Here is a 27,981-nt window from a genome sequence, read left to right on the forward strand (position 1 = left end):
AAAATTAATGGTTTGAGATAAAACATAACTTTGGAAATGGGAAAAAAAAAACTTATTTCATTTCAAAAAAACTAAAGATACAGAAAAATCAGAAGTAAACATCACATCACCTATCGGATATGTTCTAATATCTGATCCCCTTGGCAACCTCAAAGAAGTGAGCAACATTCTCTTCAGGTGTCCCTACTTTAATCCCATGGCCGAGATTCAAAATATGTTTACTCTTGCCTGCTTTTCTCACGGTGTCATTTATCCTATCGGTGATGAATTCTTTCGAACCAAAAAGAACACCAGGGTCCACATTGCCCTGAACTGCCACATCAGGTCCCAAACGTCTCCTACCATCCGCCATATCTACTGTCCAATCCAAGCTGACAACATCAACACCTGTTAACGATAACCTCTCAAGCAAGCCCCCGGATCCGCTTGCATAAAGGATTAAAGGTAGATCTGGATGGGTTTGTTTCACGGAATCCACAATCTGTTTCAAATATGGTAGACTGAACTCCTCAAAATCTACTGGACTGAGCTCAGTGGCCCATGAATCAAATATTTGCACAGCTTGTGCTCCCTTGTCCGCTTGATACTGGATATAATTTACCATAGAAGCTGTAAATTTCTGCAATAATGCATGGAGGACCTGTTGGGAGAAATAGTTGGTAAGTCAATAGAAACCCACTAGTCAACAGGACTAGGCACAAGATACAGAGGTAGTTGCAGAAATGAGATAAATGACATTCCTGTTGCATACAGTTCATGACTAGGGCTATATGTAACCACACAAAATGTACAAGTTTTTAAGCAACATTTCCACTGACTTATTCTGAACCACAGCTCTTTTTACAAGCAAATCAAATGAAAAAACAACTAAGCAAAAGCTATAGTGAACATGGTCCAAAGGTAACCGAAGGAACCTCAATACTCATTTCTCATTTTTTTCAGATAAATAATTAGAACTCATTCTAATTATAAAAACTTAAATTTCTTGCAACTATTATCTATTTTGTACTTGATGCCTACAGTTAGCCGGTATTCTTAAAAATAACAGGAAGGATTGAATAGTCCCCTTCACTTAAACTTTTGAGACTGCCATTTTTTTCCTTCCGAACATGTGTCACTGATACACTTGCAACGAACTCTAATCTAAAGGTATCTTTTGTTGAACCTATATTTCTCTCTCCCTCTCTCTGGATTTTCAACACATCCAGACAGTTAAATGTATTATGCCACATGTTCATAATTAAACTACTTCATTTAAGTGGGCAACACTAAAATACCTAGGATTTGGCAATTAAGTTTCTTTATCATATTGCTTTGAATAAATATTTGTTAATGGGTTTTCTACGTTGGCTTGGCAATACTTTCTAGAAACCTTTGAAAACCGAGAAACCAGTCCCAACTTATCCAAAATTTCCATACCAATTATAAATATCAAACCTGTATTCTTTACAACACGTTCATACAACACAGTACAAGAGGCTTCGGTTAGGTTTTGTTGAGTCTACATCCGACACCATGTCTCACATTTAAAATTGAAACAGAAAGCCATGATGCAGGATATCATGCCATTGAATGTGAAAGACCAATAAAATCTGGAGAAAGCCGAGCAAAATTGCAGATGTACCTTGGGTTGAGAGAAAGCCAGTCTCTTTATTTTTGTGAAGTGTTTCGATGAACCACCTTCAACCACATAGGATGCAAGAGTGAATGGAGCCCCCACAAAACCCAGCACCGCTGCTTCATTACTTACCTGAGATGTAAAGATATGGTTCAATATTGTGCATACCTAAACATTTGACGATGTCCCAAACCATAACTCTGACTTGGGCAAATAAAAAATCAAAAAACACCCTCTCACAAATGAAGAAATGCAAAATAACACAAGATTACTTTAGTGGGGATAAGATAACAATATTTTATAAAATTTGAAGATGATGCACATGAAAGGGTATTTAAAACATCATCCAATTGATAAACATCATCCAATTGATCCTAAAAAGAGCGTATGAAAAAAAATTCAACTTATCAGAAAAGCTAATCAATTGCCATTTACATGGATAAATTTAAGAAGGGAGAAAGAACAGTACCTAGTTGTGTGCAGCGCACGGCCCCTGCACCAAGACACAGGGCCGTGCAAAATGTCCGTCGCACCCCCATGGAAATGTGGAAATCCCTGAGGGCACGGCGGTTATTTCGTGCGGCCCTGTGTCTGGGCGCAGGAGCCGAGAGTCGTACACAACTAGGTAGCGTTCTCTTTCCCATTTAAGAATAATGCAAAGGCCAATAAATAGTTAGATATCATTAGACAGAAACATTGAATAATTTAAGGTCCAAAAAACTTCCTGAGTGGGAAATGCAAATGGTGGTGGAAAACCCACTACCAAGCTCCATATACATAATGCAAAGCAGAGGGCCCGGAATAAATTTTATGTCAGACAGTCGATCTTATAATAGTTTTAACCCATACCAAGAAATATCCCAATTAGGGAAATCAAATGGTGGATATGCTTGCAAGTGCTCCATGTATGGTGCTATGCTTTTGATGGATCACACTTAAGATCTGTTCAATTGTAACCTTACCATTTAACAAAGAATAAGAACCAACGTCACCCCAATCATAACCAAAATTCACAAAGCCCTTAGATTTGTCCTAACCATCTCAGGCAGAGAAGACTAGGATTTCTTCCTTCTCAATCAGTCAACAAGCTCATTCATTTTTTAATTGTTTCTGCAAGTTTAAATAAATCCATAGTACACATAGCAACATGATTCTCTACATCACAGAACATACATCTTATTGGAGGGGTTATGAAAAAGGAAGAAAGGAGTAATCCAACATAAGTACAACCCCATGAGTTGTACTTCCAAAATTACACAAGAGATGCACCAATCTAACCTCCTTACGCAAGATTGTCAATGCTTCCCCAACGAATGGAACTGATTCCTCTGGAATAAATTCTCGCACTTGATCAACATCAGCTGCTGTTCCAAGAGGATCAAACACGATGGGGCCCTTTCCTTTTACAATGTCAAATGGTATATTCATCCCAGGTAGAGGGGTAAGAATGTCTGAAAATAAAATGACCTATCACAATACAAGCAACATGAGACAAAAAGGATAGAAAGTGCTCAAACTATTAGTAACCCACAAGAGTCATTGTAGTGATGGAAGTAAGAGAATAACACATTTTCCTCCTTTTTTTCAGGAAAATAAGAATGCAAAGTGCAAAATAAAATGAATTCTATATGAATGACTAAATTCCAGCTAGGTAAAAGACAAATGACCGTGCGCTACCTAGCACTTGCCAACTACAGTAATATCATAATGGTAAGTAAATGACACCATCAAAGATCATGAACAACCTTCCTGTTGGCCTCATTGAAATCTTTAATTGCAACTGACTCAACAAAATTCAAATTTTTAATGACTCCATTGTCCTCCCAAAGTAGATGACAACCTTCTCAACAGACCCTTGTTATTCAAAGGACTACCATGATGTTTAATATGAGAATATCACGACGGAACCGTTCTTAGCCTTAATAACATGTAACTTACAGAACTTCACAACCTCGTGCATTTTCCAATCCCTTAACAGGCCGAACAACAATTACTAAACCCTCCTCCCATGTCATGAAGGACAGACCTGCCATAGGCTGGGATTTACTCCATTTTCACATGGTGTAATAAATTATGCCAGAAGCGGAGTTGCTCAAGCTTGGAGGAAGAATGGATGCATGCTCATCTCCAAATACACAACTGAAGATAAGTAGAAAAATAGATTAGATCCAATCTAAAAGCTGTCTTTTGATTCTTACCTGAGTTTAAATTGGGCACAGAATAGCACGAAGTCTCTTGAATGTCTATTCCCAAAGTTTTACCCTATTCAATTGGTCATGTTGAGTCCACCAGGTTACAATTGAGGATTCCCAAGTTCTATCCTTCTGGTCAATCTTAGAGAACTAATAACCATTGAATCCTTTTTGTTGTACTCTTATCTGACATTTTGTGTAAATTTGTTATCCATCTAAAGAAGATATTGGACCTTTTTTATTAGCAGCTAAGTTTTGATTCCCTCACAAGTTGCAACACCCCAATTGCAGATCAGCTGGCCATCAGCCACCGGCATCAGATAGTTATTAGAGCCACCAAGTAATAGCAGACCCAGTAAAATATTCTCAGGTCTTGCATCAACACGTTTTAAGCTAATTAGACCTTTTCATCCCATCCTTCTGGGGCTAGAACGTGATCAGTCCCGTAGCGTTCTACTATGCTCATCATTAAGTAATGACAAAAAGGTTAGTAAAATATTCTTATCAGTTACAGCCTTCCACTGAGGTCAAAGAAACATCTCTCAAACACCCTACTCTAGCTCCCTTGGATAGAAGCCAACAACTCAGTAGCCAAGACATCGCAATCCTTCATGTGGTAGGTGCAGGAAAGCAAAGGATCCAAACAACAGGTAATGCAGACTAGCAGTCATCATCCTCTCTCCAAATAGGCAAGGATTTCAGGATCTATATCCTAGTCGAGGTTCAAGATTTCAGTTTTGACAGGGATTTCAACCTTGGTCGAAACCGAAATATACCACCAAGATGGCACAGAAATGGCTGAAATAGCACCGGAATATGGTCCATTTTGGTAAAAAACACAAAACATTAAAGACCCTCAATTCACATGCTATATCATTTCAACCATTGTCGAAATCGAAAAAAGGTCATGATCCTAGCATGGATAAATCCCCAGCGATACTGATACGGATCATTTTGTTATCAGATAATCCAAGGAGAAACAACCTGCTAAACACAGTGGGCTGGTTGATCCAGGGTATACAACAGTTCAGATCCCCCTTACGACATCCGTCTGGATCAGACAATCCTATGCGATACCAACCTATAAAACCATGTAAATAGGTGATAAGTCCACATATAAACTATGTTCTCCTTGCAAGAACAAGAGAGCAAATCGAAAAAAATTGAAGCTCCGCTCCCCTCCTACCAGATAATCCACACTAGTGGTAGGACCGTAGGACTGCCAAAACCTTCAACAATGAAGATCTTGCAGAAGGATTGAACTAAAAGACAACATCAGGACGTCATATTTTTTGTGGATTAAAAGTCTACTTAATAACAAGGCAAATGGTGTTCTCCAAAACTGCTTAATCGGAGAAATCCCCACTCTGCTCACTTCAGCACAGCATGCTCTATATTATTAAATAGTACAATTTAAGGAAAGGACTAATGAAGGACCACAAGATCTGTTATGTATTAGGTGGAAACATTCTCATGTAGGAAAAAATCAACAAATAAAAGATGGTTTCTAACAAGGAATCTTACCCCATCAGGCCTAAAAACTTTCCATGGTTGTAGAGAGATTTCAACAACAAGATCAACATTTTCTGATCTCTCACGAAACGAAGGATACTTCTCACATAGGATTTGATAGCTCTGCCAGAATAAATTAATCAAGACATTAGCCCAACATAGCAAAAAAAATTTATAATGAATTTAGAAGGCAAAGAGCTTTTGTTTGAAATTGTTCTATATGATAGTATGTGAAACCCTGGGTAATCATGTCAACATATGGGTGGCTGGTTCAAGCTAATCTGGTTTTTTTTTTCACTATTTTTCATAAGGAAAAGGTGAATGTATATATTTTTAATAGGTAGCATAAATACAAATAAATTCACAGAAATAGGCTCAAATCTGGAACGAAAATGGAACAAATGCTGATACCACTTTACAGATTCAGAACGCTAGGACAAATTTCTGATACAATTACTGTAGCAGTAACTAGAGTAAGCAAGCACACTAAGCTGGAGGCTACTTTACAAAAGCTAAATTGTGAGCCTAACACTTATCCCGGAAAGAGAAAAAAAAAAATGATGTCTAACTTTAGCGAGACAAAATGCTTAGCTTTTGAATGGGTCAGATTACAGAGTGCATGTTATCTGTAGATTATGTATCCACCAACAAAACCTAAAAGAAAAAAAAGTTTCAAAAGTTTACTTGTCACGCACTGCAAAAATTTCCAAACAATTAACTTTGTAACTATATGTCTAGTAGTGCTCTCCACCTAGTAATACTTTCAGACACTACACTATAGTCAGATCAACTGAAGAAACATACATCTCCTTCAAAGACTCAATGGAAGAACATCTAAACTGATTTCCACCTTGCTAAGACCATAATCTTAGATACTGATAGAATAGTTCAAAGTAGACAAAATATTTTTGTTATTGCCAATAAAATAAAAGCTTAAATATTAACAGATTTGCTTTCTATAATTCGATTAGAGGCATTTCATATTCTCATAGTCAATGATTTAGAGACTCCAAAGCCAAGAACCAATTCAACTCTACAGATAGGACCAAACCGAAGAGTTCTAAAACTTGATTGTTCCCATTTTGGTGGCAATATGAAAACCCTCACCCTAAACATCTTGGTGGCAAGAGAAACCAAATTGGATGATTTCTGCAACTCATGGACTAGGGTTCAGATATAGATGAAATTATGGTCTAGATGAGACCTTTCAGACCCAAATTAGGGCAGGAATCAGAGAAAGTTTGATGGGTGTTACTGCGTTTTCAGTTAGGTTTTAGTTGGCAATCTCAACCTTAATCCTTGTAACAAGAAATAAAGACTTCTCTCCGAAAACTCAAGCATAAATTGATTCCACCTCTTGCTAAGCAACCCCAAAATGAAGATCAAATAGACGAAGAACACCTAAACTTGTTAGAGATTGAGGTAACTTCAGCACTATTGAGTTTGTAAGTCTGAAAGTTGTCTCTCCTCTGCTCTCTTCTATCTCCTCCAATTACTTGCGGATGCTGATGTTTATAGAGAAAAAAGGATTAGGGCACTTCACCTTCTATAAATCTGTTTAGGGGGCAGGAAGTTGTATGGGCTCTTCTCCAATTACTTGTGATGCTCCAGTCCGAAGGAGTGATTTAATTCAGATTGAAGAAACTAAAAGAGCCAGGGGCAGGCCTATATTAACCTAAGTGAAGTAGTGACGAAAGACATGCATAGCTTAGGCCTCATATCTTGTATGACGTTCAAACAGATCTGATTGGAGAACAAGGATCCATGTAGCCAACTCCATTTAGTTGGGAAAAGGCTATGTTGTTGTTCTTGAATCCAAACTTTAGTCTTCAAGAAGGGAAAATAAATAGACGATAAAAAATAAAAAAAAAACCAACAATTTTCTTAGCCATCAATAATTCCATATCCTTAAATCGTTACAATCCTGTTAAGCATAGAAAACAAAAACCATTCTGAGCCTAATAAATGAAATAACGACCTTACTAATCAATTAAATAACTTAAATAATTATTTTTCTAATTCAATAGAACAGCATGGTCACAAACCAGATGAAACTCCATATCTAATGATTCCAAAATTTCACTTCATGAAGGGGATCACACACCATAATTCATACATTTTTTCAAACAAGTTTAGCTAGATAAGAAAAGTTTATATGCAGCCACGGACACAAAAATATATCAATACACAGAACAGTAGCAGCTGGCAAACCTGCCTTCATGTACCGCCCTGCTTGCCTCATAAGCCATACTGGTGGTCTTTCAACTTCCCGCCCTTGGACAGCATTTAGCAAGAGAGGTTCAGCAGCAGCAGTAGTAATTTTTGGCTCCGTAACAGTCCCTGGAAAGAAAATGCAAGGGTAAGAAGGCTGACTTTAACCCCCCCTCCCCAAAGATGTGTTTGAATGTGTTGGATTACGAGTTCAATCCCCAATCCATAGAATTCTCATCTTTCCAAGTCTAAATTATGGCAAAAGTCCATGCATTCTAGCAATATATGAAATTTTTTGTTTCTTCTCCGTTTAAACACCCTCCACCCCCAAAGAAATAACAGACAATCCGTAACATATACTATAATGAAACCATAATGAAGGGTTCATAACTCTCTAGGAGTGTCTGTAGGTGTATTACCGCAACTTATCTACAGCATTTCATTTATCCACTTGATTCCCTAAAGAAAGGAAGACAAAACCCTCCGTCTTTTTTTTTTTTTTTTTGGGAGGAAAAATCAACTAAATTCAGTAGAAGAATTTAGTTTTAAAAGGATCTCCGTGCTGACACTTGAGCGTGTACAAAAACCTAGTTCCACAAATTTGAAAGAAAAAACAGGGAAGCATTCACACAATGAACAAATTAGACCACAGAATTCTCAAACAATAGAAAATTCATGGGAGATGTTTCACCTCCAACAGCACATTGGATACTGAACTTCGATCTTGAACGAACAGCGCAGGTTGATTTGGGAATAACTGAGAGAGAGCAGAATGAGAGAGAAGCAGCGTAGCTACAAGACATTTTCGACCTCTCAACTTGAAGTTTGGATAAACTTCAGAGAAAATTTTTCGCATCTCCAATTTTCAAATCTCTGAATTCATAACTCAACTGCACCACGCCACCATGGCACCAGTCTTTTGGTCGGAAAAGGGCGAAACATTTTGACGGCCTGTCGTTTTACGATAATATCCTACGGGGGCAAGTTTGGCCTGGCGTGCCTGATTTGGCCTGGGGTAGGTCTGACTAGGCCGGGATTGGGCTGAGGCTTTGGACTGAGCCTGGCCCGGTCTGGGCCCAAATATATAAATATGAAATGTATAATTATAGATAACAATATCATATTCAGTACCAAAAAAGGACTAGTCCGACCTAGCCTAGCCCTAAAATTACAAAAAATAGGAGTTGTCAAGGTCAATCAGGGCCAACCCGGCCCAGCTCAGCCCAATCAGGGTCAGGCTGGGTTGGGTTGAGCCCCATAGAGTTGGGCCTGGGCTGCGATATCCCAGCCCGACCTAGGTCTGGATTGGGTTTGGGTTGAACTAAGGGGACCTAGGGTTGGGGTGGGGTTTTAAAAAATCCAGCATAACCTGTCCGCATAATCCCTCATTTCATGCCATGTCTCTCTCTCTCTCTCTCCACATAATGGAATTAAATATTTATATTGGAACGTATTGAGGCTGATACCTGGTCAATCCCGGATCTGTGCAACGGTTCTTATTAAGGGCAAATTTGTCTCAAAAATAATTTATTATGAAATTGAGGGCAAAACCATTTGATACAACCGATATGGACTGTTTTATTTCTATGGGATATTGAAATGTTAGTTTTAGGTGAACTGGAACAGCCTACATTTTTTCTTGTCTCATGATATGTCCTCCATTCCATCTCCTCCCAAAAATCCCATCAAATTAGTGAGACTTTAGAACTATTCACAACATGGAAAAGCCTACATTATTCTAGATTAGAAAAGGAACAGGAGGTCTCAAACTCGAAACCTACTGGAGCTAGGTTCTATTGCATTAACCTCAAGCTAGTTGCACTAGTAGCTGTCCTCAAAGTCTACATACTTTACATGCTCCATAGTCACGGTTTTAGGCAATGTTACGGACCTACATATCATATTGGAACTAAACATTTGTTTTGTTGAATGGAAAAGACTACTTGTTCCTTTTCTCATTCGTACCTTTCACCCCACCAACGTGTGGGATCTATTAGTCAAATTTTCCCATTCCACTCCCCTCTAAACAAACGGAGCCTTAGTGGAAAACTACACTCTTATGTCATGGAAAACCTCTCCCCTTGTTTTACCATATATCTTTTTTTAGTTTTATTCTAAAAACCCAATAAAAAGGCATAAGTTTCCCTGGTCCACATATCAAGTAAAGGTGTCTCTGATCTGAACTTCTAATTCCCCCACATAAAAGGGTAAAATGGTAAATCCAACCATTTTTTTTCTGGGTAAAAAATCCAACCATTGGATAACTAAGAAATAGTATGGATAGATGTAATTTCAAATTTTAAACCCAAATGCAATCATTTACTCTATTTTTCCATTAAAAAAAATCATTTCTTCTATGTCAGCATGCATTCACAGGTAACAACACTTACTCACGTCAGTCTACTTTAAACAATAAAGTCATACAAAAAATAATAAAAGCATACCTAAATTGAAAAAATAATTATAATAATAATTTAAAATTTCATAAAATTTATATCATTTCAGATTAAATTCAAGAAATTGAAGTCTGCAGCTACAAAACTAATGAAAGGGTATTCACATTGATCTATTTTAACTGATTTAATTACAATGCGAAAACTGAAAGCTTGACAAAAGGCTTTGTACAATGTACACCTGCCAGCTACTTAATTACAAGGTTTTATAGGATGAGGTCTATGAAACTGAATCAGAAAATGGTGTCAATGGTTAGCTTTCTCTTAGGTGGATTTTTCTCTATAACCTGCTTCTGTAGATCCATGAATGTAGAGCCCTTGTGAGCAAATAATCTTCGAAGATTGATCACCGAAAGTTCACTAAAACTGGCAACTGCAAGATCAGCTTGAACCAACTCATACCTGCATGTAGGGAAGAGGGCTTCAACTCTATGAGGGATAAAGTTGATTTGTCATTTTAACATGAATGGAATTCATCTGTGGTAAAATGATTTCGACGGACGCACCTTACTGAAAGCTGAAAAATACAGGACATGGTGTCTCTAAGTAGTTCTTAAAATACCAACAACACAGATATAAACAGTTGTTCATGTTTGAAGACTTGGTTTTTTTTTGTTTTTTTTTTTGGGGGAGGGGGGGGGGGGTAGGTAGGCCCCAAAAGAGTTGAACTCATGACCTCTTAAATCATGAGGTGTTTGGTCCTTGCCAAATGCCAACTGAGCTACCCCCTTGGGGTTGTTCCCTGTTAGTTCTGTAGTTTGAGTTCTCCCTATATAAAATTTCAATTAACATTTTAATTCAATATCCATAATACCTCACGTACTTTCATGTTAAATTAATCGAAAAGTGAGTCGGATGAAAAAAGGAAAACAAACCAATTCCTACAGCAGTCACTGTAACCACAGAATAGTAGAAATTACAAAAGAGAATCATTGACATATTGAATAATAAACGAATGAGATACATACGCAGGGTGAGAACCAATCAATCCCACAGCCATCATTGTACAGTTGTGAGCAGCAGTTATGCCTCTTGGGTCATCCTCAAACACCACACACTTGGATGGCTTCCGGTCCAACTGCAAGTATACAGTCAGCGACATATCCAGTCCCATTTAATCAAATCAATTCAAAACCTCATGTTGGAAAGATTTCTTCTAACAATATCCTGCTCTAGTTCCAAATTTTGATGCTCAGGTATTTTGATATGACGTTCTTCGTGCATAATTTGAACTATTATTCCTTTCCTGACGAAGTACACAGTCTGAATTATTTTTGAGGTTGGATATCTCCACCTTATCATGTTTCTGTTAGTAGAAACACCCACACCTTAAGTTTGGGCGTCTCAAGCCTGTTATTTTTGTACGGCGGGGTTCAGGTCAGCAGGACATAACACCAGTAGCCAACCATTTAAAACATGAGCTCTGAATATTACCTAGTTTTGAACGAGCACAGGATTCATGTAGCTGAACAAGCAGTTCAGATACCCTCAGGGCATGGTTGTGGACATGTGTTTATACATTCAAATATATTATCATATAAAGATTCATGTATTTGCAAATATAATCTCATGCAAAGATTCATGTATTTGCAGTTTGGACAGACAAAATATACCTTGGAAAAAAAGTGTTCCAAAAAGTGAAAAATCTAGAAGAAGTTCCAAGCTTATAGGTCACATGGACCAGTAAAAAGACAGATGAGCTAAAAGGGCTACCTACTCAGAGCTCTTGCCATACCTTTACAGCAGCAGAGAGGAATCTATGAGCCATTGACTCCATTCCATCTTCCTCACTTACAATTGCCTGCAATCCCAAGAAGAAGTAATAAATCAGATTAATCCAGTCCCCGCTGTACACATTGCATTACAAAATTGTAAAAGTACACTAAAAATGGTCAACCGTTTGATTGTTATAAGGAACACCTATTCCTTCTTACGACAAAGTTTCCTACTTTCTTTCCTATATCCAGTCCCTAATGATTGTTATAAGGAACACCTATAACCGATTCAGGAAAGTAATTTCTAGCTTTCTGATTCAGCCATTCTGAAGAGTTTACGATCCTCCAGTAGAATTGGTTGCTGCTTAGCTATTCTACATTAGCTTCACTCTATTCTGATTGCAGGAACTTTGTGTCTTTAGAGAGAGTCCCTCTATCGTGGACTCTTTTCTTTCTCTCTCTTTCTTTCTTTCTTTCTTTCCTTCTTATTTTGGTTAGCTTTCCTAGTTGTAATAGAAGTTATGATAGATTACTAGGAGTTTGTTTTGTTTCTATTTTCTGTCCTTTGTTCTATCCTAGTCTGAATAGGAAAGCCTCTAGTACTATGTATGCTGGCTATAAATAAGATTGGAGAGGGGGAGACTGCCATCAGTTGTTAGTCCCTCTGGCAGCCTCCCCACTTGGTTCTCTCCTACTTCTCCATTGCTGGTTCTATTCTCTGATTTTGTTACATGGAATCAGTGCAATACAACTAGTTCTCTCTCTCTCTCTTACAAATCCTGGTTGATTGTTTTCTCTCAAGCTTTTCTCGATTTTGGTTGTAGCTACCATAAAGCTGCCTATATACTTCAAGCTGCCCTAGTTATTGATGAATATGAATTAAACTAGGACCTTCTCTTATATCTACACTGCTGCTGATGCAAAATTATCACCAAACTGGGCTTCTTTTATTAGGAATAAGTCTCGGGTTGGGATATATATATATATGTTGGGCCTTTGATCCCAAGGGTTTTCTATGTAATAGGCCACTTTAATGAGCCTAAACTAGGGGTATGTAGGTTGCATACGGGATTAGGCCAATACTTAGTTTATTTTTATGTTTTTTAATTGAACCAATTCAAATTGGTTGCATCCAATTGGTTCGATTTAAGTGATCATGTGACTTAGTTAAGTGGTCATGTGATGTAAGTTGGGCTGGATTAGGACTCTATAAGTCCAACCATGTTTTGAGTCTATTTCCTTTAGTATTCTAGTTTGCTAGTCAGTTTAAGTTAACTAATAGGTTATGGGTAGGGTTAGGCCTTTCCTTTTTAGTATCTAAGTCTATTTTTGAGTCTTCTATATAAGTTTGCAAGGGAGGCCAGCATTGAATACGAATTTTGATTAATGAAAAGCTTTTGTTTGCTGCCATTGCTGCTGCCCTGCTCTGTTGAGTGTTGCTCCTTGTGAGTGTGCATCCTTGTGGATCTCAAGGTGGAAAGGGATCGGTGGACTCCGGTTGACTCCTTATGCCGTGACGGCTGGGAGGATCTCTCACTGAAGGTGGTTCCATCCTTCTTTGTTCAAGCTGCTGCCGGTGGATTCCTGCTGTAAGTTTGAATTTTTAAATTCTGTTTTCATTCCTTTTCCTCCCCCCCAATCGATCCCCCTTTATTTTTATTTGATTTTCCCCATAAACCCTAATCTGACATTGTCTCTGTGAAACCCTAGAACCTGTCCAGCCTTCATCCTACATCTGTTTTTCACCAAAATCAGATCACAGCCTCCCCATACCAATCCCTCCACTCGACCAGACCTGCAGCCCATTCTGATCAGTCCAAACCCTAGTTTTCAGCCTAGATTCTAAACCCTAAAACCCAAACCCTAACCCTAAAAATTCTGGAAATTGAATTTTGTTTCAAAACTTGTTAAAATCTGTTTTAATAGCTTCCCCTAAGCCTGCCTATTAAAATCAGATATACATTACCCCATTCCCCCATACCTAACCCTAGAATTTAACCTAAAAACCCTAATTCTGCCCAATCAAACCAGCAGCCTTTTTTTAGATCCTATTGCTTGGCCTCTAGTGGGATTTTTCTCCTATCTAGAGCTACATTAGCTGCATATGAAGATTATGGTTTTCAAAAATCAAGATTCAAAATTATGAAGAATTGAAGCCTGCGATATAGCTATTCTGCAGTTTCTGTCTTTTTGAAATCACTTTTTCCTCAGCCAGTTGATTGAAGCCATCCTGTGGTCTGATCTTCTGCAACTGGATTTCACCTTCTGACTGGTGGCACTGTGTTTTACACTGATCAGACTAAGATTTTGGGAAGTTGTTCCCCTACCTGAATACCTGCTTCAATCAAATTTTTAGGTCATTCTGACCTATTGATTTCGAGATATTGTTTTAATTAACATTTCTGGGATATTCCTCACTGCCGGCTTCAATTTTGTGGTCTCTCTTTGCTGTTTATAAGGTATCCACCTTCTTTCCACAGGTTGTGGACTACTACTTGTTGAATGCTTCCTTTGATCCCTATTCTACCTGTTTGCATGATGGCTGAGTCGAAGGCTCCTACGAACAATGTCCACATTCAGATTACCAACAAGAAGTTAACTGGTGTTTCAAAAACTATATGCTATGGTGTCAGGAAATCTTAGTCTATACTCTATATCCATGCTAAGAGGAAGATGAAAAATAAAAAATCTTACTGATGATCCCCCATTCTGTTGATCATAAAGATGCTGCTTCTCTCACCGCACATGAAGACTGGATGCGTCAGAATTCATACTTAAGATATGATTGTGGAATAGTAATGATCCTACTATTGCTGCCAATGTAATGTTTCATACAACTACAAAAGGTGTTTGGAATGATCTAAAGGAAAGTTTTTCTCAGGAGAAAAATCTCTCTCGTACGCATGAGTTGTATGAGAAAGTTGTTCAGTTGTAACTTGTAAGCAGGGTGACAAACCCTTGAATGAATATTTCAGCAGTTACAAGGGCCTTATTGAAGAACTCCAGGTGCACCAACCTCTTACCACCGATCTGGAGAAAGTTGAAGCAGCAACGTGCTGAATTTCATGTTGCCAAGTTCCTTGCTGATCTCTACCCTGATTATCAATCTGTCAAAAGCCAACTTCTGGCCTGTGAGAAAGTAGCCTCTCTAAATGAAACATTCTCTTGTCTTCAACGCACATTTACTGCTTCCAAAGTTGAACCTTCACCATCTCGCAAAGAAAGTTCAGCCTTCATTGCTAGTAGAGGCCGTCGTCCATCTGGACAAGGTTGTGGCCAAGGGAGAGGCCATGGCCGTGGGACTGGTGGTTGTGGTACCAGTGGACAAACCTTTGATAAAGGTTCTCATCAATGTTCTGTTCTTATTTTGGCAACCAAAATCATATTGTTGATGCATGTTGGGCCAAACATGGCCGTCCTGAATGGACTAATGAATTGGCCAATACTGCAATGACAAATAACTCAATTGAGCGAGTACCTACTGGAGACACATTATCTACATTTGGAGCTTCCTCCACTGTTTGTTTCTCGAGATGATTACAATCAGATCCTCAAGTGTCTACAACAACTTGAGGCAGCTACTACTACTTCTACAGCCAGACTAGCCCACACAGGTAAGTTTGCTCTATTTACTGCCACTACTCCCTGGATCATTGATTCCAGAGCCTCTTCTCATATGAACGGTAAGGCTAAATATTATTCTCATCTATTACTAAACTTCGACAATCTTCTCCTGTTATTCCTGTTGATGGCTCCTCTACGTAGGTGACAGGTCATGGAACTGTTTCTCCTACTTCTTCCATGACACTATCTGTTTAGCAGGCCTAAGTAATTGGACAACACTGTTGAATTGAGTTGGTGTAATTTAGTAATGAAAACTACATGAACAACACATATGATATTGAGGGATTCGATATGCCCCTCAAGATGAATACTTTAAGCAATTCTTTAACTGCTATGTGGTTCATAGACTGCCTAATGGGGCTAAACTCACTAAACAGCAATTAGAATACTCAACCCACAAGTTGGACTGTAGAATAGAAATTCCAGCAACAAGAGTGGACTGATGGGTAAGAAACCATGGCTCAGATCAAGCCCAAGTTCTGGTTGAATGGGTAGTTAGGGTAGAAGAATAATACCCCAAAGTTTGGTAATGGTTCAATGGTTGGATCGATGGCTGTAATAGGTAGAACAGATCAACAGAAATAGAATGTATGATGACAGAATTAGCAACAACCACTATTGAGCAGATCAATACCAAAGTTGGATTGATTGTAGGCCCTGGTCAATGGAGATGGACATCTAAATATCTCAGCAAGTTGATGGTTAGATCAAGAGCTACAAAGGCAGGACTGAAATTAGAAAGTAATACAAAAAATATTAAGTTACTGACTGGTAGAAGTTTCAGCCATCAGATGAGGCTGAGATTAAGGTCAAAGGAAGGTCTCCAACAAAGAATGAAACCTTCAAAACACCACTTGGATCTGATGGACAGGATAGTAGGCATATGGAAGAGAAAAACTGCTGCGATGGAACATCAAAAAAAGGGGTGCCGCAGGATATGAAAGGAAGTACCATGGTCTTCACTTGGTCTTAGCTTACTGTCAACAGCAATGTTCGAAATTTCAGTTGAAATTATCGAAATTTTGCTAAATTTTTTGGTTCCGACAAAGGTCAAAACGAAACCATGTGCGAAACCTGGGTCTTACCAATTATCGGTCGAATTTCGCAGTTTCGGTGAAATTTCGACCACGTTTTGGGTTTCGGTTTCATTTCATTCAAACCCTTTATATAAAATGCATGGTTTCGATCGAAATTTTGCAGCTTCAGTGAAATTTCGACCATGATTCGCTTTTTAGTATGTTTCGCTAGTTTTGACCCCAAAGAGGGAAACTTCTTCGAAAACCTCAGTTTTTGTGATTTTTGGCCAAATCACTCCCATACTTTTGTAATGAACCATGTATAACATTTGATAATTATGAAATGGTTTCTAATTTAATGTATATTCATTCCTAATGCAAACCTTAGCAGTTTTAATTGAATTATGTGTGTTCTAGTACTAATTTTTTGTGTAGAATAGGCTATATTAGAAATGGTATACAACAGCGTACAACGTACACTATCAAGTATCAACCTAGGGTCTGAAGTGAAACTACCATTTTGGGAGTGTTTTTTTTTACAATATAAGGGTTTCACAATGTTTAAAGGGCCTAAAAGAGGGTTTCCCAGAAGAGTACCCAAACGCCATCTTAATTAACTCCATCGGACACTCAAGTTTCAGTCAAAATTACACAGTTTCGTGAAATATTTTGAAACTGAAACTTCAAACCTTGGCCAACAGTACTTTAACAGTCAAACTCCATGGAACAGCAGGGAATCACCACAACTTCAGGAAGATCTTGGACAGCTTCAAACAAACCTAGGGTGGCAGGAAAAAAAATAAGAAAGGAGAAGAAGAAAGGGGTATGAGCAAGGCCTCTCACCTAAGGCTTTGGTCAGTATTTCACTAACCACAAGGGCACCTCACCACTCAACTGTCTCTCACAGCAACTAAGGCACAAAAGGTAAGCATCCATTCATTCATAAATTTGTGGGGATGGGCTCTAAGGCCCTTACAATATATAGCAGGGTCTACTTCCTTCAAACGGAAACTAGTAAAGAAGATCCACATATGTAGTAGTGGATCCTTGTACATCAAGTAATAAATATTACTACTAAGTAACCAAATTAGTAACTAGGCTAGCAAGCAGTAATACTACCAAAAAAAAAAAAGAACCCCATGACCTGGTTTTTAATGAACCAGTACACGCAGACCATGGGCTTGGTCTTGCCCTTTAGGGAACCTTCTTTACAGAGAAGACTTACAGAAGTAGATCATGAGAAAGTAAAAGCTCAAGAGAGTATACCACACCTGGAAATATTTCTTAAGGCCCATTTGCTGCAAAACTTCAACCAAATTTATCCTGTCAAGATATGAAACAGCAGCACAAGGGATACGAGCAGTAGAGACAGCATCAAGCCATTCCTCCAATCCCTCGATGGGTTTGGTAAACTGAGGCACAAAGGAAGCAATCAACCCCATTATTGCAATGAAGTTACAAATAAATTACAGAGACTTAACACCCAAAACTGATGGAGGCTAGAGCTCTTACTTCAAGAAGATTCTCATAATATAATTGTGAAAGCCTTGATTTCAATCTATCCAATTCACTTTTTGCTTTCTCCCATAGCAAAACCTGAACATATCAACAACTCATCAGGAGGCACAAAGAAGTGTGATTAGCATGGCAATTAAAGAACTTCTCAGAAGGAAACATCAGAACAGAATAAACAAGAAGAGGGGCACCATTAAATTCTTCACCGAAGGGCAATTCATAAAATGATACCATGGGAAACAAGATCCTTCATATCCATCATTCCATGTATACAATGTTAAATACATAAGAAAGCAAGAAAAAAAATCACCAATATAGAATTAACATAGCCCAAAAATACTCCATCTCAAACAAGGAGTGGCCCTTATGCAAGCAACACAATGTCCAATGGTTTCTCAATACCTTACTGACAAAGATGTGAAGTCCACACCATTTGAATTGCCCAAACTGGGATTTTTTATATGAAAACTCATAAACCTAGTTGTCAAGGCGTTGCCTAAGTTCCGCCTAGGCCACAGCACGCCTTGTTTGATGCAAGAAAGAAAACCGCCTTGGAAACCTACGCATCACCTGACAGGACACCTTAATATTATATCAGTACAGTTTTGGGACACTACACTAGGTTACATTGATTTATATTATTGCTTTGTTCTTTTTTATGAATTTTATATTATATCCTATGCTTTGCTCATTATATGTTGGTTTTCTCATACTAGGTCATTACTAGCATAATTATGTCAAATTGCATTGGTATGGCTTCTACATTGCATATAAGCACAATTAGATAAAATTATAATGGTAATGGGTCCTATTCATCACTATAAAGAGTAAAGTAGTTCACTCCACTATTTTTTCATATACTCTCTTAAATCCTTTTGGCGAATTGAAATGGAAGGATAGAATTTGTAAATTCACTTATAATGGCATCTCGTAAATTCCAGTCTCCGTCTCCGCCCCACCCCCCTTCTGCAATGTCGTATAGGTTCACCCCCCTCTCCCATTACCCATGTTCTCAACTCTCAACCCATGTCGTATCAGGGCTAACACAGTCACAAAAGTGAATGATGACCATTACCTCAAAACATCCAACAACAAACAACATATTTTGACCATGTTTATTTTACCCCCCCAAAACCAGTAAACAACCCTGTTAAAAGCATTGCTCAATAGTCAATATCCACAACAGGAGAAATAAAAAAATGCACCATGACAAGCTTGGTGGAATATGATTCCTCAGGCAGGCACCACAATGATACAGAAAACATTTTACACATGGCAACGACTTTAAATCTCCCGCTTCAAAGTAACGTTGATGATCCCTTTAGGGGGCTAAGGTTGGTAGTGCTTATCAGTAACTGTAACATTGATGATCTCTAAACGCATAACAGTTGTGCATCCTCCAACAAAGAAATCCTCGACAATAACTCCATTAACGCGGAACACCAGACCTCATGCTTAGGCGACTGAAATCACCACTCACGGCATTTTTTTTTTTTTTTTTGGTGAATAAAAAATTCATTACCAAAGCCCCACAGGGGAGAAAAAGGGAGAAGGGGGGAGGGGGGAATATACAGGGGGGGAGAGCGATACAAGCCTCAAGCCCTAGGAAGGGGGGCTAGGAGACTGTAAAAGAGAAACATCAAATCCCCAAAATACAACAATGTGCCTGTTCCTTGGGGAATCGAATAGGGAACCATGAGGGAGCATATGTAGTCTAGAGCTGACATAATAAAAGATGGCTTTCCAAATCAAGTCGAATGAGCGGGAGTTGGAGGTCCCTCTTCTGCAATTCCGCTCTATCCAAATATGAGAGATAGCGGCCCCGAACACAAGCTTACCAACTGTATCACAGGTAGAACTACCAGGGCTTGTAGTTATGGCTGTAAGTGTGAAATCTGTCATTGCTATTTTGGCTTTTGCTATTAAGATTGACGGGTGATTCACAGTGATGATTAGTGGAATCAGATCTCGGTGTGCCATTCGTTGGTATTGGATGAGGAGGCATGTTGAGTAACTCCGTCAATGGAGTCAACAACGACAATGATGGCACCGCCGAATTCCATTCAGAAACCATAGAGACGCAGCAGAAGGGATGGAGTGGAGAACGATTCACATAATTTGACAGATCAGGGAAACAAATCAAATTTTGCTTCGCCGGAATCCATGGCTGGTGGGGTGGTGGTTCGGCAGAGAGTTAATTTACTTTGATGGTAGGCTATAATTGGACAAGAATCGAAGCAACAACAACCACATTTGGTTCCCAGATATGTAGAACACGCGGAAGTTTTGCTTCTTTATATTTATCTGCTAATCTATGAGAGAGAGAGAGAGATGGATGGACTGGTGCGGGGGGGAGAGAGCCAGATTAGATGGGGAGGGGAGAGGTAGGGGACAGGGAGACCCAGGGGGAAGGGAGAGAGGATGTCGGCATTGGAGATAAAGAGAACTGGGGAATAGGATTTGCTACAATGATCTTCTACATGTGATTTTGACAAAAAATACCCTTTCATCCCAATTCAAGAAAAGTATTTGTGAGGATAAAAAAGTCATAGTGAAGTGAAGTACTTCACTAAGGATAATGACACGAAAGATAACCCAATTGTTATATTAAAGGGTTTTACTGGATAACCCAATTGTTATATTAAAGGGTTTTACTGCATGCCTAGGCACCTAGACTTCCTTGGGTCACCTAGTTGCCTTTACAACTGTGCTAATAAAGACATTATTGTACCACGTTAAAAATAGAAACATAAGGCTTTAAACTCCCAGAGAATACATATAGCTCAATGTAAAAAAATAATTCAAGAAAGAAATACAATCAGCTAGAAGTTATAAAATCTGTGTGAAACAAAGACCTAGTTCTTTTATAGGTTTCAGATAAACCCATACCCACCTACTCCCCAAAAAGGGAAAGGACTGGGTTTTGCAATCATTTACTTTCAATTCGGTACAATTTTTCGATCAAGATTAGTATGATGGCATCTAAACTTTTTCAATTTCTTCACAGAGGCAAGGAAGTATTTCCAAGCTTGCTCTGAATGTCATTAACAGTGATTCTTCCCTACAGAATCTTCCATACACAAGAACTCTTCTTCTAGCCACAACTTCCTCACTAAATGGGAATCAAAATTACTTCATTTATCCTGTCCCATCATACTCCCAATAGGTCATCTCACCATTGGTTACTTGTGTGACAACATTGAGGACTATGGTAGTCATTAGAGATTCAGTAGGCCCTGTTGAATCCTTTGTGTGACATATTGCACATTTCAAGACAATAAAGCAACCTGCCATTCATGCTAGTAGAAGTGTAGTTTATGCACAAGTAACAGAAATTCCTTAAAAATTATTATGCTTTAGAACTTATAGAGATACCCTTTGACTTGCATAACTTATATAACTACAATAAAAATTCAAATAGTAATTGAAACCAGATCACCAGTATGAGATCAACTTCACAAACCTTTAGCAATACATGGTCAGCGCCAGCATAAAGCAACGATTTTTGCACATCACTGTCCTCAGGAATCTCCTGTCCTGCACAACAATATTACAGTACATATATTGAATCAGGAAAATCTCCAGTTATAAGGGAAACTAAACAAACAACTTATGCTTGAAGTTTGGAGGGCAGGAGAGAGAGGAGTAGGAAGGAATCATTCCTCTTTTGCCTCTAATAGTGTATAAGGCCGAAGTTCAATGTAGTCAAGTAAGGATCCAAGAAGTGGATTCAGAAGGAAAATGAATATACAGAGGAGTACCCAAAAGCCAGCTTAATTAACTGCATCTAGAACTTTAAATAGATGCTACATGTTAATATTTTTATAAACTCCATTGAGCACTTAAAATTAATTGAATAGATGCAGAACTCCACTAAGACTTGCAAAACAAACAAAATTGGGTCTTGAAGCAAGAATGCAAAGGCTTTAATTTTGATACCAATTCACCCCAGTTCCTTCAGCTCAATATATCCAATTCAGATAGGCAGCCCTCCAGATTGTTGAACGGCCTTTTTGCAGAAAGAAAGTAATGTTTTTACATGAATATTCTGCATGATTTCAGGTTCCTACAACTCAGACTTAATACTGATGAATATATCAAATTCACCTCAAAAGCAAAATGATGCAATGCAAGGTACTAGGATCAAAAGGAGGTATTGTTATTCAATAGGTAGTCCCTCGGGTAATGCAGACCCGTTTTAAATTTCAGTCAGGTTCTAGTATTAGTTTGGGTTGGGCCTTAGTTTTTGGGTTTTATTGTTATAATGGGCTGAAATATAAAGCCCAAAAGTGGGGGTTTTAGATGATGCACAAGAAATTATTATTCTATTAGTGAGTCCCATGTTGGTGACAATTGGATAGGGATCATCTTATATTTTTTTCCTTAGTTGTTAGCCTTTGAGTTAGTTTAGCAGAATCCTTAGCTGTAGGTCTTTGAGTTAATTTAGGAGATTCCTTAGTTGTACAAGAGTCCTAGTTAGGAAATTAGATATTATGTTAGGCCCATTTGTTTGTCGGGGTTTTCATGGGGTGGGAGTAAAGGGGTGGGAAAGTTGTCCTATTTTCCCAAAACCCTAGTAACTTGTGTGTGTTTGGATGAATGGGGTAGGAAACTTGGAAAACAATCACAGAATGTCAGACTTTCCTGTCGGGCCCTGTTCTCTCTGCCCCGTCTCTCTCAAAGTCCCACCTATTTGGTGGGGCTCTTGTGGGAACTCAAGGGGAAGTGAGCAACGGTCGTAAATCTGTTCGAGTCTTGCTCCTTTGTCTTCTTCTGCTGCAGTTTTGGAACGAAGCTGTATTCCGGAGCTTCATTTCTCTTAGAAGATGTTCGGACGGGAAATAGAAGACGACGAAGAAGAAACACGCCAGCGAGAATCCGAAGCCCTACCTATGCATCATCTCGGACCCAAATAGTGTTCACAACGAGAATCCAGAAAAGGTTAACCATTTTCCTTCTTGATCTCCTTCCTCCTTCACTTCCATTTCCCAGCACAGCAATGGAGTTGCAACCCTATCCACCGGCTAGTTGTTCAATGAATCCTCCGGCAAGGAGCTCCGATGGTGCTATGGGGTCGGATCTGTTTTCGATCAAGAACTCTCAGTCCGAGAATCCATGTGCGTTGAAAGTAAGAAGAAGGGTAAATTCTGTGTTAGAAAGACGAATGAGGTGGCGGTCACGTAGTGCACAGGACTACACCACATGGCGGTTCCGATCCTGAGAAATTGATGACCAAAGGAGAAAAATTGTGACTCTCTCTTCCTCTTCCTTGAACCCAGAACTCGTAAGCGAAAATACCATGATTCTATTCCTCTTTCACCTTTCAAGTGTTGATAGTTATTCAATGATGAATTGGTAGATACTCTGCAATCACCATTATCCCAATTACCCATGATGATAGATAGCAGAAAATTGCTATTTCATGGAGCGTGTGTGATATTGAGATTTGGAAATGTTGGCCAAGAATCCAAGAAATTCTATGATCTGGAATTATGTTTCTCAGATGCACCATGGATGCCCCAGGTTTTCTAATGAGTTTAGGAAGGAGAGCTATTGGAATTCCTTTTACCATTATCAGGAGTAATTCCAGACAATGAAAAATGATGTGAAGTTCTGAAATTCTAGCACTTTTATTTTGAATGAGGCTTCTTGGATTCAGAGTTACCTATGTGATGTGGGAAATGTTCTATGGTGGATCCTATTTGAAGGGAAAGATGTTGAATAACATTTTCAGTTTTGGAGTGGTACATTCCCTAAATTTGCAGAAACTTGGGTGTAATCCACAATGACTGCCATCTCTTACCTCTCCCTCATCTCACCGTATGCCACTGCCTTGCCCTCCATCTCTCTCCTCTCCATCATCTCACTCTGTTTTCCGAACTCTCTCCTAAATTGAACGCCCACTGTCACTCTGTTTTTTCCGAATGCATTTTCTCTCGCCTCACTGTCAACCATCCCACCCAACCAAACAATGTTGGGGTAGGATGCTACAGTTACTTTCCCCCCACTTTACTATTTTGTTGTTTACCCCACCAGCATGTGGGACCCATGTGTCATACATTCCCACCGCATATTCCCTTCTAAACAAATGGGCCTTAGTAGATCAGTCAATCTAGGAGAATTTTTTTCCTGTTTCTATAACTAAGCAATGTAACCCCCCCCCCCCAATTTGGAATTAATGGATTGAATTGTTTGTTTGGAACCTTGCAGGCTTTATTGGCTTCTAGTTGGTCTCCTACCAATCTAGAACTACACTAGAGGACATTGGAAAAAGAGGAGGAAGAAACCTTTTAAACTCTTGAATTGGAAAAATATTTTACCATCTTTGCAGAGAGACATACCATCTTTGATGCATAAATATACCATCTTCTGGCTCATTTTTAGGTCACTGGATTGGTTGATCCAAACAAAGAGCTGATCCATCATGGATTACACCAGTATTTCCCTGGAAGGGACTGATTACCGATATTTAAGTCCTTGGGGCAAGGAGAATTTACAACCTCTACAATAACTGGTCCAGTAAAAAAGGGTCCAAACTCGGTTTCAAATAACATGGCCTACAATCAAGGAACTTTTGTTTTTGTTTTTTTTCAGTACAGTTTTTTTATTCCCAGAAAAGAGGAAGAGAGGAGGAAAATTTTTAAAAAAATGCTAAGAATATGAACCGACCACTTGGTTTTCATCTTTTACGGTTATATCCATTGGAATATAATATACCTACACTCCAAACAGAGTTCTAGGTCATTTAAAAAAGTGCGTACACTGCGGGGTTTTAGGTCATTATATCAAACAATATATTCCTTAATTTCAAAGAAAAAATACTCACATAAGAGCCAGCAGAGAGAGAGAGAGAGAGAGAGAGGTTCCATCTGTTTCAAACATCAGTACCATTTGCGGGAAGGGGGGAATGGTAAGAAGGATTTGGGGAAATGGAAAGAAATCTAAGTAAAGAGGCAATAGAACGGGGCCTTTGTCCAAGAAAAGTTAACGAAACTAATGTGTTGCTGAGTCCATCCAAATAAGGACCTATGTATACCAAAAAAAGGCAAGAATCACACATACCCCCAACTTATTTGATAAGAATCTTGAAAAAAAAAAAGAGCTAGTAAATAATCTCCCCTTCTGTTTCAGAGTTCCCACATTTCAAGCAAATTTTTAGTTGTCAATGATTGCATCTTTTAGTTCTCAATGACTACATCTTACAAATAAACTTCCTGGACAAGAAACTTTAGAGCAGAGCAACCAAATATTACTTCAATAAATACTAGATAATATAGATCAAAGAAATAGACAATTATTTCTCTTATTCCAAAATCCACATATTAAATCCTTCGACTATAATTGTTGGTAGGAACATATTTAAGTTAAAGAAACATGCTAGCCAGCATACCCTCTTCAAAGGCAAGTTGTTTCCAAGTGTTCAGCTTCAGGGCTCGAGTATCAGCCTGAATAGTGACAACAAATGTCAATTACTGAATCAAAAATTAAAATAACTAAATGTTATGTGATAGACATGCTATGATGCCGCTATCAAGCATGTTCCACTTTATGAGAAGTAAATGATACTCAAAAAATTAGCATTAATAAATTTCTCACGTACCTAATTTGCAAAAGGGACGCACAGCAGATATAAAGCGTAAAACAAATAAAAGGGCCATTACCCAGTGCTGGTCCCGCCTATGCAGGGTCCTGGATGGACTTGGTCCTAACCTACGACATTTTTTGCAAAAAGTGGCTGCCCTCCAGACCCGACCCGGGCATTTGCCCTGGCAGCCCGAACCTTTTAGCATTATTCTAAGAAATGGCCTCCTAAAGCGTGAGTGCGTGACGCAGATGATGCAACCATATGAAGAGAAGAAACAACTCAGCTCCTAATTCTTTCTTCTCAGTTTTGAGACTGTCTAAATGATACCTCTATAAGTGTAATTAGAAGTTGACACCTTCTTTTGATTGCCCCTTTGTCTTATTCCTAAAATTTCTTAAAGTTAAGGGTATAAAAGGGCTTTCAAAAATAATTTGAAAGAGACTTATCATTATTTCATTATTAAAATCCATCATTGTCATGCAAATTTTTCAAATACACATGTGAAATGATAGTATTTACCCTCATTGGGAAAAAAAGTATGTTATCCTAAAGTGCAAAAAAGTAAGGTTACAAATTATTAAACACATTAAGGTGAGTTTAAGAAAATACTTTTTTTAATAAATAACTGAGATTCTATTGCAAAAGAATATATGATACAAGTGTACAAAAACAAAGAGTGCCAGACAGATCCAACCAAGCATAAGAATTACAACATAACCACAAGTATATCAACCAACTAATTCCCTCAATGGAAATGCGGAAAAAGCAGATATAATGGATATGACTGCCCAAGACAAAATCTAAGCTTAAGAACTCCTTGCTTGGCTAATTCATCAGCCAACTCAATCGCCAGCTGTGGCATCCACTATAAAAGAAGTCCTAGAAAAATGAAATGGATTGAAAATGTCTAATAATAGGTGAAGGTCTCCAGGGTTACTAGCTGAACTCCTCAGCCGTCCTATTACAATGAATATGGAAAGGCAGTCCGCTTGTCTAATTATTGCAAAGGTAATTATTGTGGACATTTGTGCAAACATGCCACACAAATATGGATTGAGGGTGAACTTCTGGGTTCCCAATTGACTCCTAGACTGACATTCTTCAAGAGTCCCAAGGCATGAAATGCTCCTGTATGCTCTGAAAATCATTCTGAATTGGAGATTTCAAGAGATCCTGCCTGAGAAGTTTCCACATTACTACTATCAAAATTACATGCTAAGCGTAGATAATCTTTCACAAAGCAGAAATCTCACTAAACTTTCTCAAGGTGAGAGGCACTTGAGAATATTTTCTACTTTGTTGGATTTGGATGAGAGGTGGGTTCCTTTTCATATAATATAAATAGGCTGAATTCACAGACTATAGATTCTCCACAGTACAAACCATCATTTTATCTATCATTTGGTAAAGAATTTTATTATACTATCAACTCTCACTACACTCATATTCAACAACGGTTCTACCCCATCAATGCAAGCGTATTATGCTAAGTTAATCTAGAGGGTCTAATATCCAATCTACAAGATTACAAACCAGAGTGCCAAAATATTACCACAACATTGTCCCAAGAGAAAATAAGACCAAAAGCTTCATCCGGCTTCATAGTGTAGCGAATCTTCTGCAGGAAACCTTCTTGCAATTTTTCATTCAGAAAATCCTATAAAAATGGAAATGGCACGCACATGTTAGATACTCCCAACGTCACCTGTGACTACAATGCGACTGATTATAACACACCCACCCACACGCACACAGAGGAAGAGTTTGTAATCGTAATCATATAAAAACAAATAGGTCTTCGATATATCTACTCACCACATCAACTTTTAGAGGGCCGTCTAATCTAAAAGTCTCAAAACCTTCCCCGTACTCGGCTCCTATAGCCTGAGACATGATATACACGATGACGATTACATGGAAATCTTTTATATTAGAAAAAAAAAAAATCTGTATATCAAATTTGATTTCAGAGACAATATAAAGATAAAGAAAACCAAAAAATGGACAAACCAAATGGTAATAGAATCCAGTACCTCCTCCATGAAAATCTGGTTGGGTATAATCGGGAATCCATTCTTTGAACCATTTTCATCAGACCCACATGCGCTGTTGATAATTAAATGCTTCACTGGGTTTAGGCGCTTCAATCCCTGCTGAAAACAGTTATAATATCATACCCACAAGGGGAAAAAAATAGATAAAGGGATAGATGCACAGAGGTACACACCTGTAACCTAAGCTTTGTAGGAAAGTGTGATACTCGAATACCGAAGGTCGGAGGAGGAAGCAAAGAAGAACTTCTCATGCTGAAGTCCATGGAGACAATGGAGAGGGCACTAGGAAGCTCGTTCAAGCACCCACACATAGATGGATTGGTTTATAAAGAAACAAAAAATAAAATTTTCCCTATTTCTTATATGGGTGTTTTGGGGGATCTGGTAACGGGCAAGGGGCGAGCGACAGCAGTCTCTGAAGAAGGCATTTCTACCACAAATGGAAGCATTCCAGAGACTCCCAACTACAACGGGAGACCTCAACCT

The 27,981-nt window shown here is 38.5% G+C and overlaps 2 protein-coding genes across 5 annotated transcripts; both read right to left on the minus strand.

The window, feature by feature from the left end:
• Positions 1-14: 14 nt before the first annotated feature.
• LOC122671093 (uroporphyrinogen decarboxylase) lies at positions 15-23,095 on the minus strand. Of its 3 annotated transcripts, XM_043868192.1 has the most exons (7): positions 23,090-23,095; positions 8,225-8,367; positions 7,538-7,662; positions 5,335-5,445; positions 2,897-3,085; positions 1,625-1,750; positions 15-640 (listed from the first exon to the last, which is right to left on the minus strand). In XM_043868192.1, the coding sequence occupies exons 2-7, from the start codon at positions 8,334-8,336 to the stop codon at positions 125-127; spliced, it is 1,179 nt and encodes a 392-aa protein (XP_043724127.1). In that variant the 5' UTR covers positions 8,337-8,367; positions 23,090-23,095; the 3' UTR covers positions 15-124. The 3 variants fall into 3 exon arrangements, with proteins under 3 accessions (XP_043724127.1, XP_043724126.1, XP_043724128.1); XM_043868191.1 differs by lacking the exon at positions 23,090-23,095 and having other exon boundaries at positions 8,225-8,397; XM_043868193.1 differs by lacking the exons at positions 1,625-1,750; positions 23,090-23,095 and having other exon boundaries at positions 8,225-8,401.
• On the minus strand, positions 10,068-27,981 carry LOC122671094 (5-amino-6-(5-phospho-D-ribitylamino)uracil phosphatase, chloroplastic). Of its 2 annotated transcripts, none has more exons than XM_043868195.1 (11): positions 27,669-27,981; positions 27,475-27,591; positions 27,257-27,325; positions 26,994-27,098; positions 25,247-25,301; positions 21,320-21,393; positions 17,854-17,937; positions 17,613-17,753; positions 11,722-11,787; positions 10,955-11,064; positions 10,068-10,388 (listed from the first exon to the last, which is right to left on the minus strand). In XM_043868195.1, exons 1-11 carry the CDS (start codon positions 27,804-27,806, stop codon positions 10,220-10,222), a joined length of 1,128 nt encoding a protein of 375 aa, XP_043724130.1. In that variant the 5' UTR covers positions 27,807-27,981; the 3' UTR covers positions 10,068-10,219. The 2 variants fall into 2 exon arrangements, with proteins under 2 accessions (XP_043724130.1, XP_043724129.1); XM_043868194.1 differs by having other exon boundaries at positions 27,257-27,331.

This window comes from Telopea speciosissima, chromosome 8, assembly GCF_018873765.1.
Source record: "Telopea speciosissima isolate NSW1024214 ecotype Mountain lineage chromosome 8, Tspe_v1, whole genome shotgun sequence".
In the NCBI taxonomy this organism is placed as follows: Eukaryota; Viridiplantae; Streptophyta; class Magnoliopsida; order Proteales; family Proteaceae; genus Telopea; species Telopea speciosissima.

Coding starts and splice junctions, on each gene's coding strand:
- LOC122671093 (XM_043868192.1), bottom strand. CDS start 8,336: ATGTCTTGTAGCTACGCTGCTTCTCTCTCATTCTGCTCTCTCTCAGTT. Junction 5,446..7,537: donor AAGCAGGGCGGTACATGAAG/GCAGGTTTGCCA, acceptor TTATTCTGGCAG/AGCTATCAAATCCTATGTGA. Junction 3,086..5,334: donor AAGTTTTTAGGCCTGATGGG/GTAAGATTCCTT, acceptor GTATTGTGATAG/GTCATTTTATTTTCAGACAT.
- LOC122671094 (XM_043868194.1), bottom strand. CDS start 27,806: ATGTGTGGGTGCTTGAACGAGCTTCCTAGTGCCCTCTCCATTGTCTCC. Junction 27,099..27,256: donor GCCCTCTAAAAGTTGATGTG/GTGAGTAGATAT, acceptor CCATTTTTATAG/GATTTTCTGAATGAAAAATT. Junction 10,389..10,954: donor TTGATTGGTTCTCACCCTGC/GTATGTATCTCA, acceptor CCCTACATGCAG/GTATGAGTTGGTTCAAGCTG.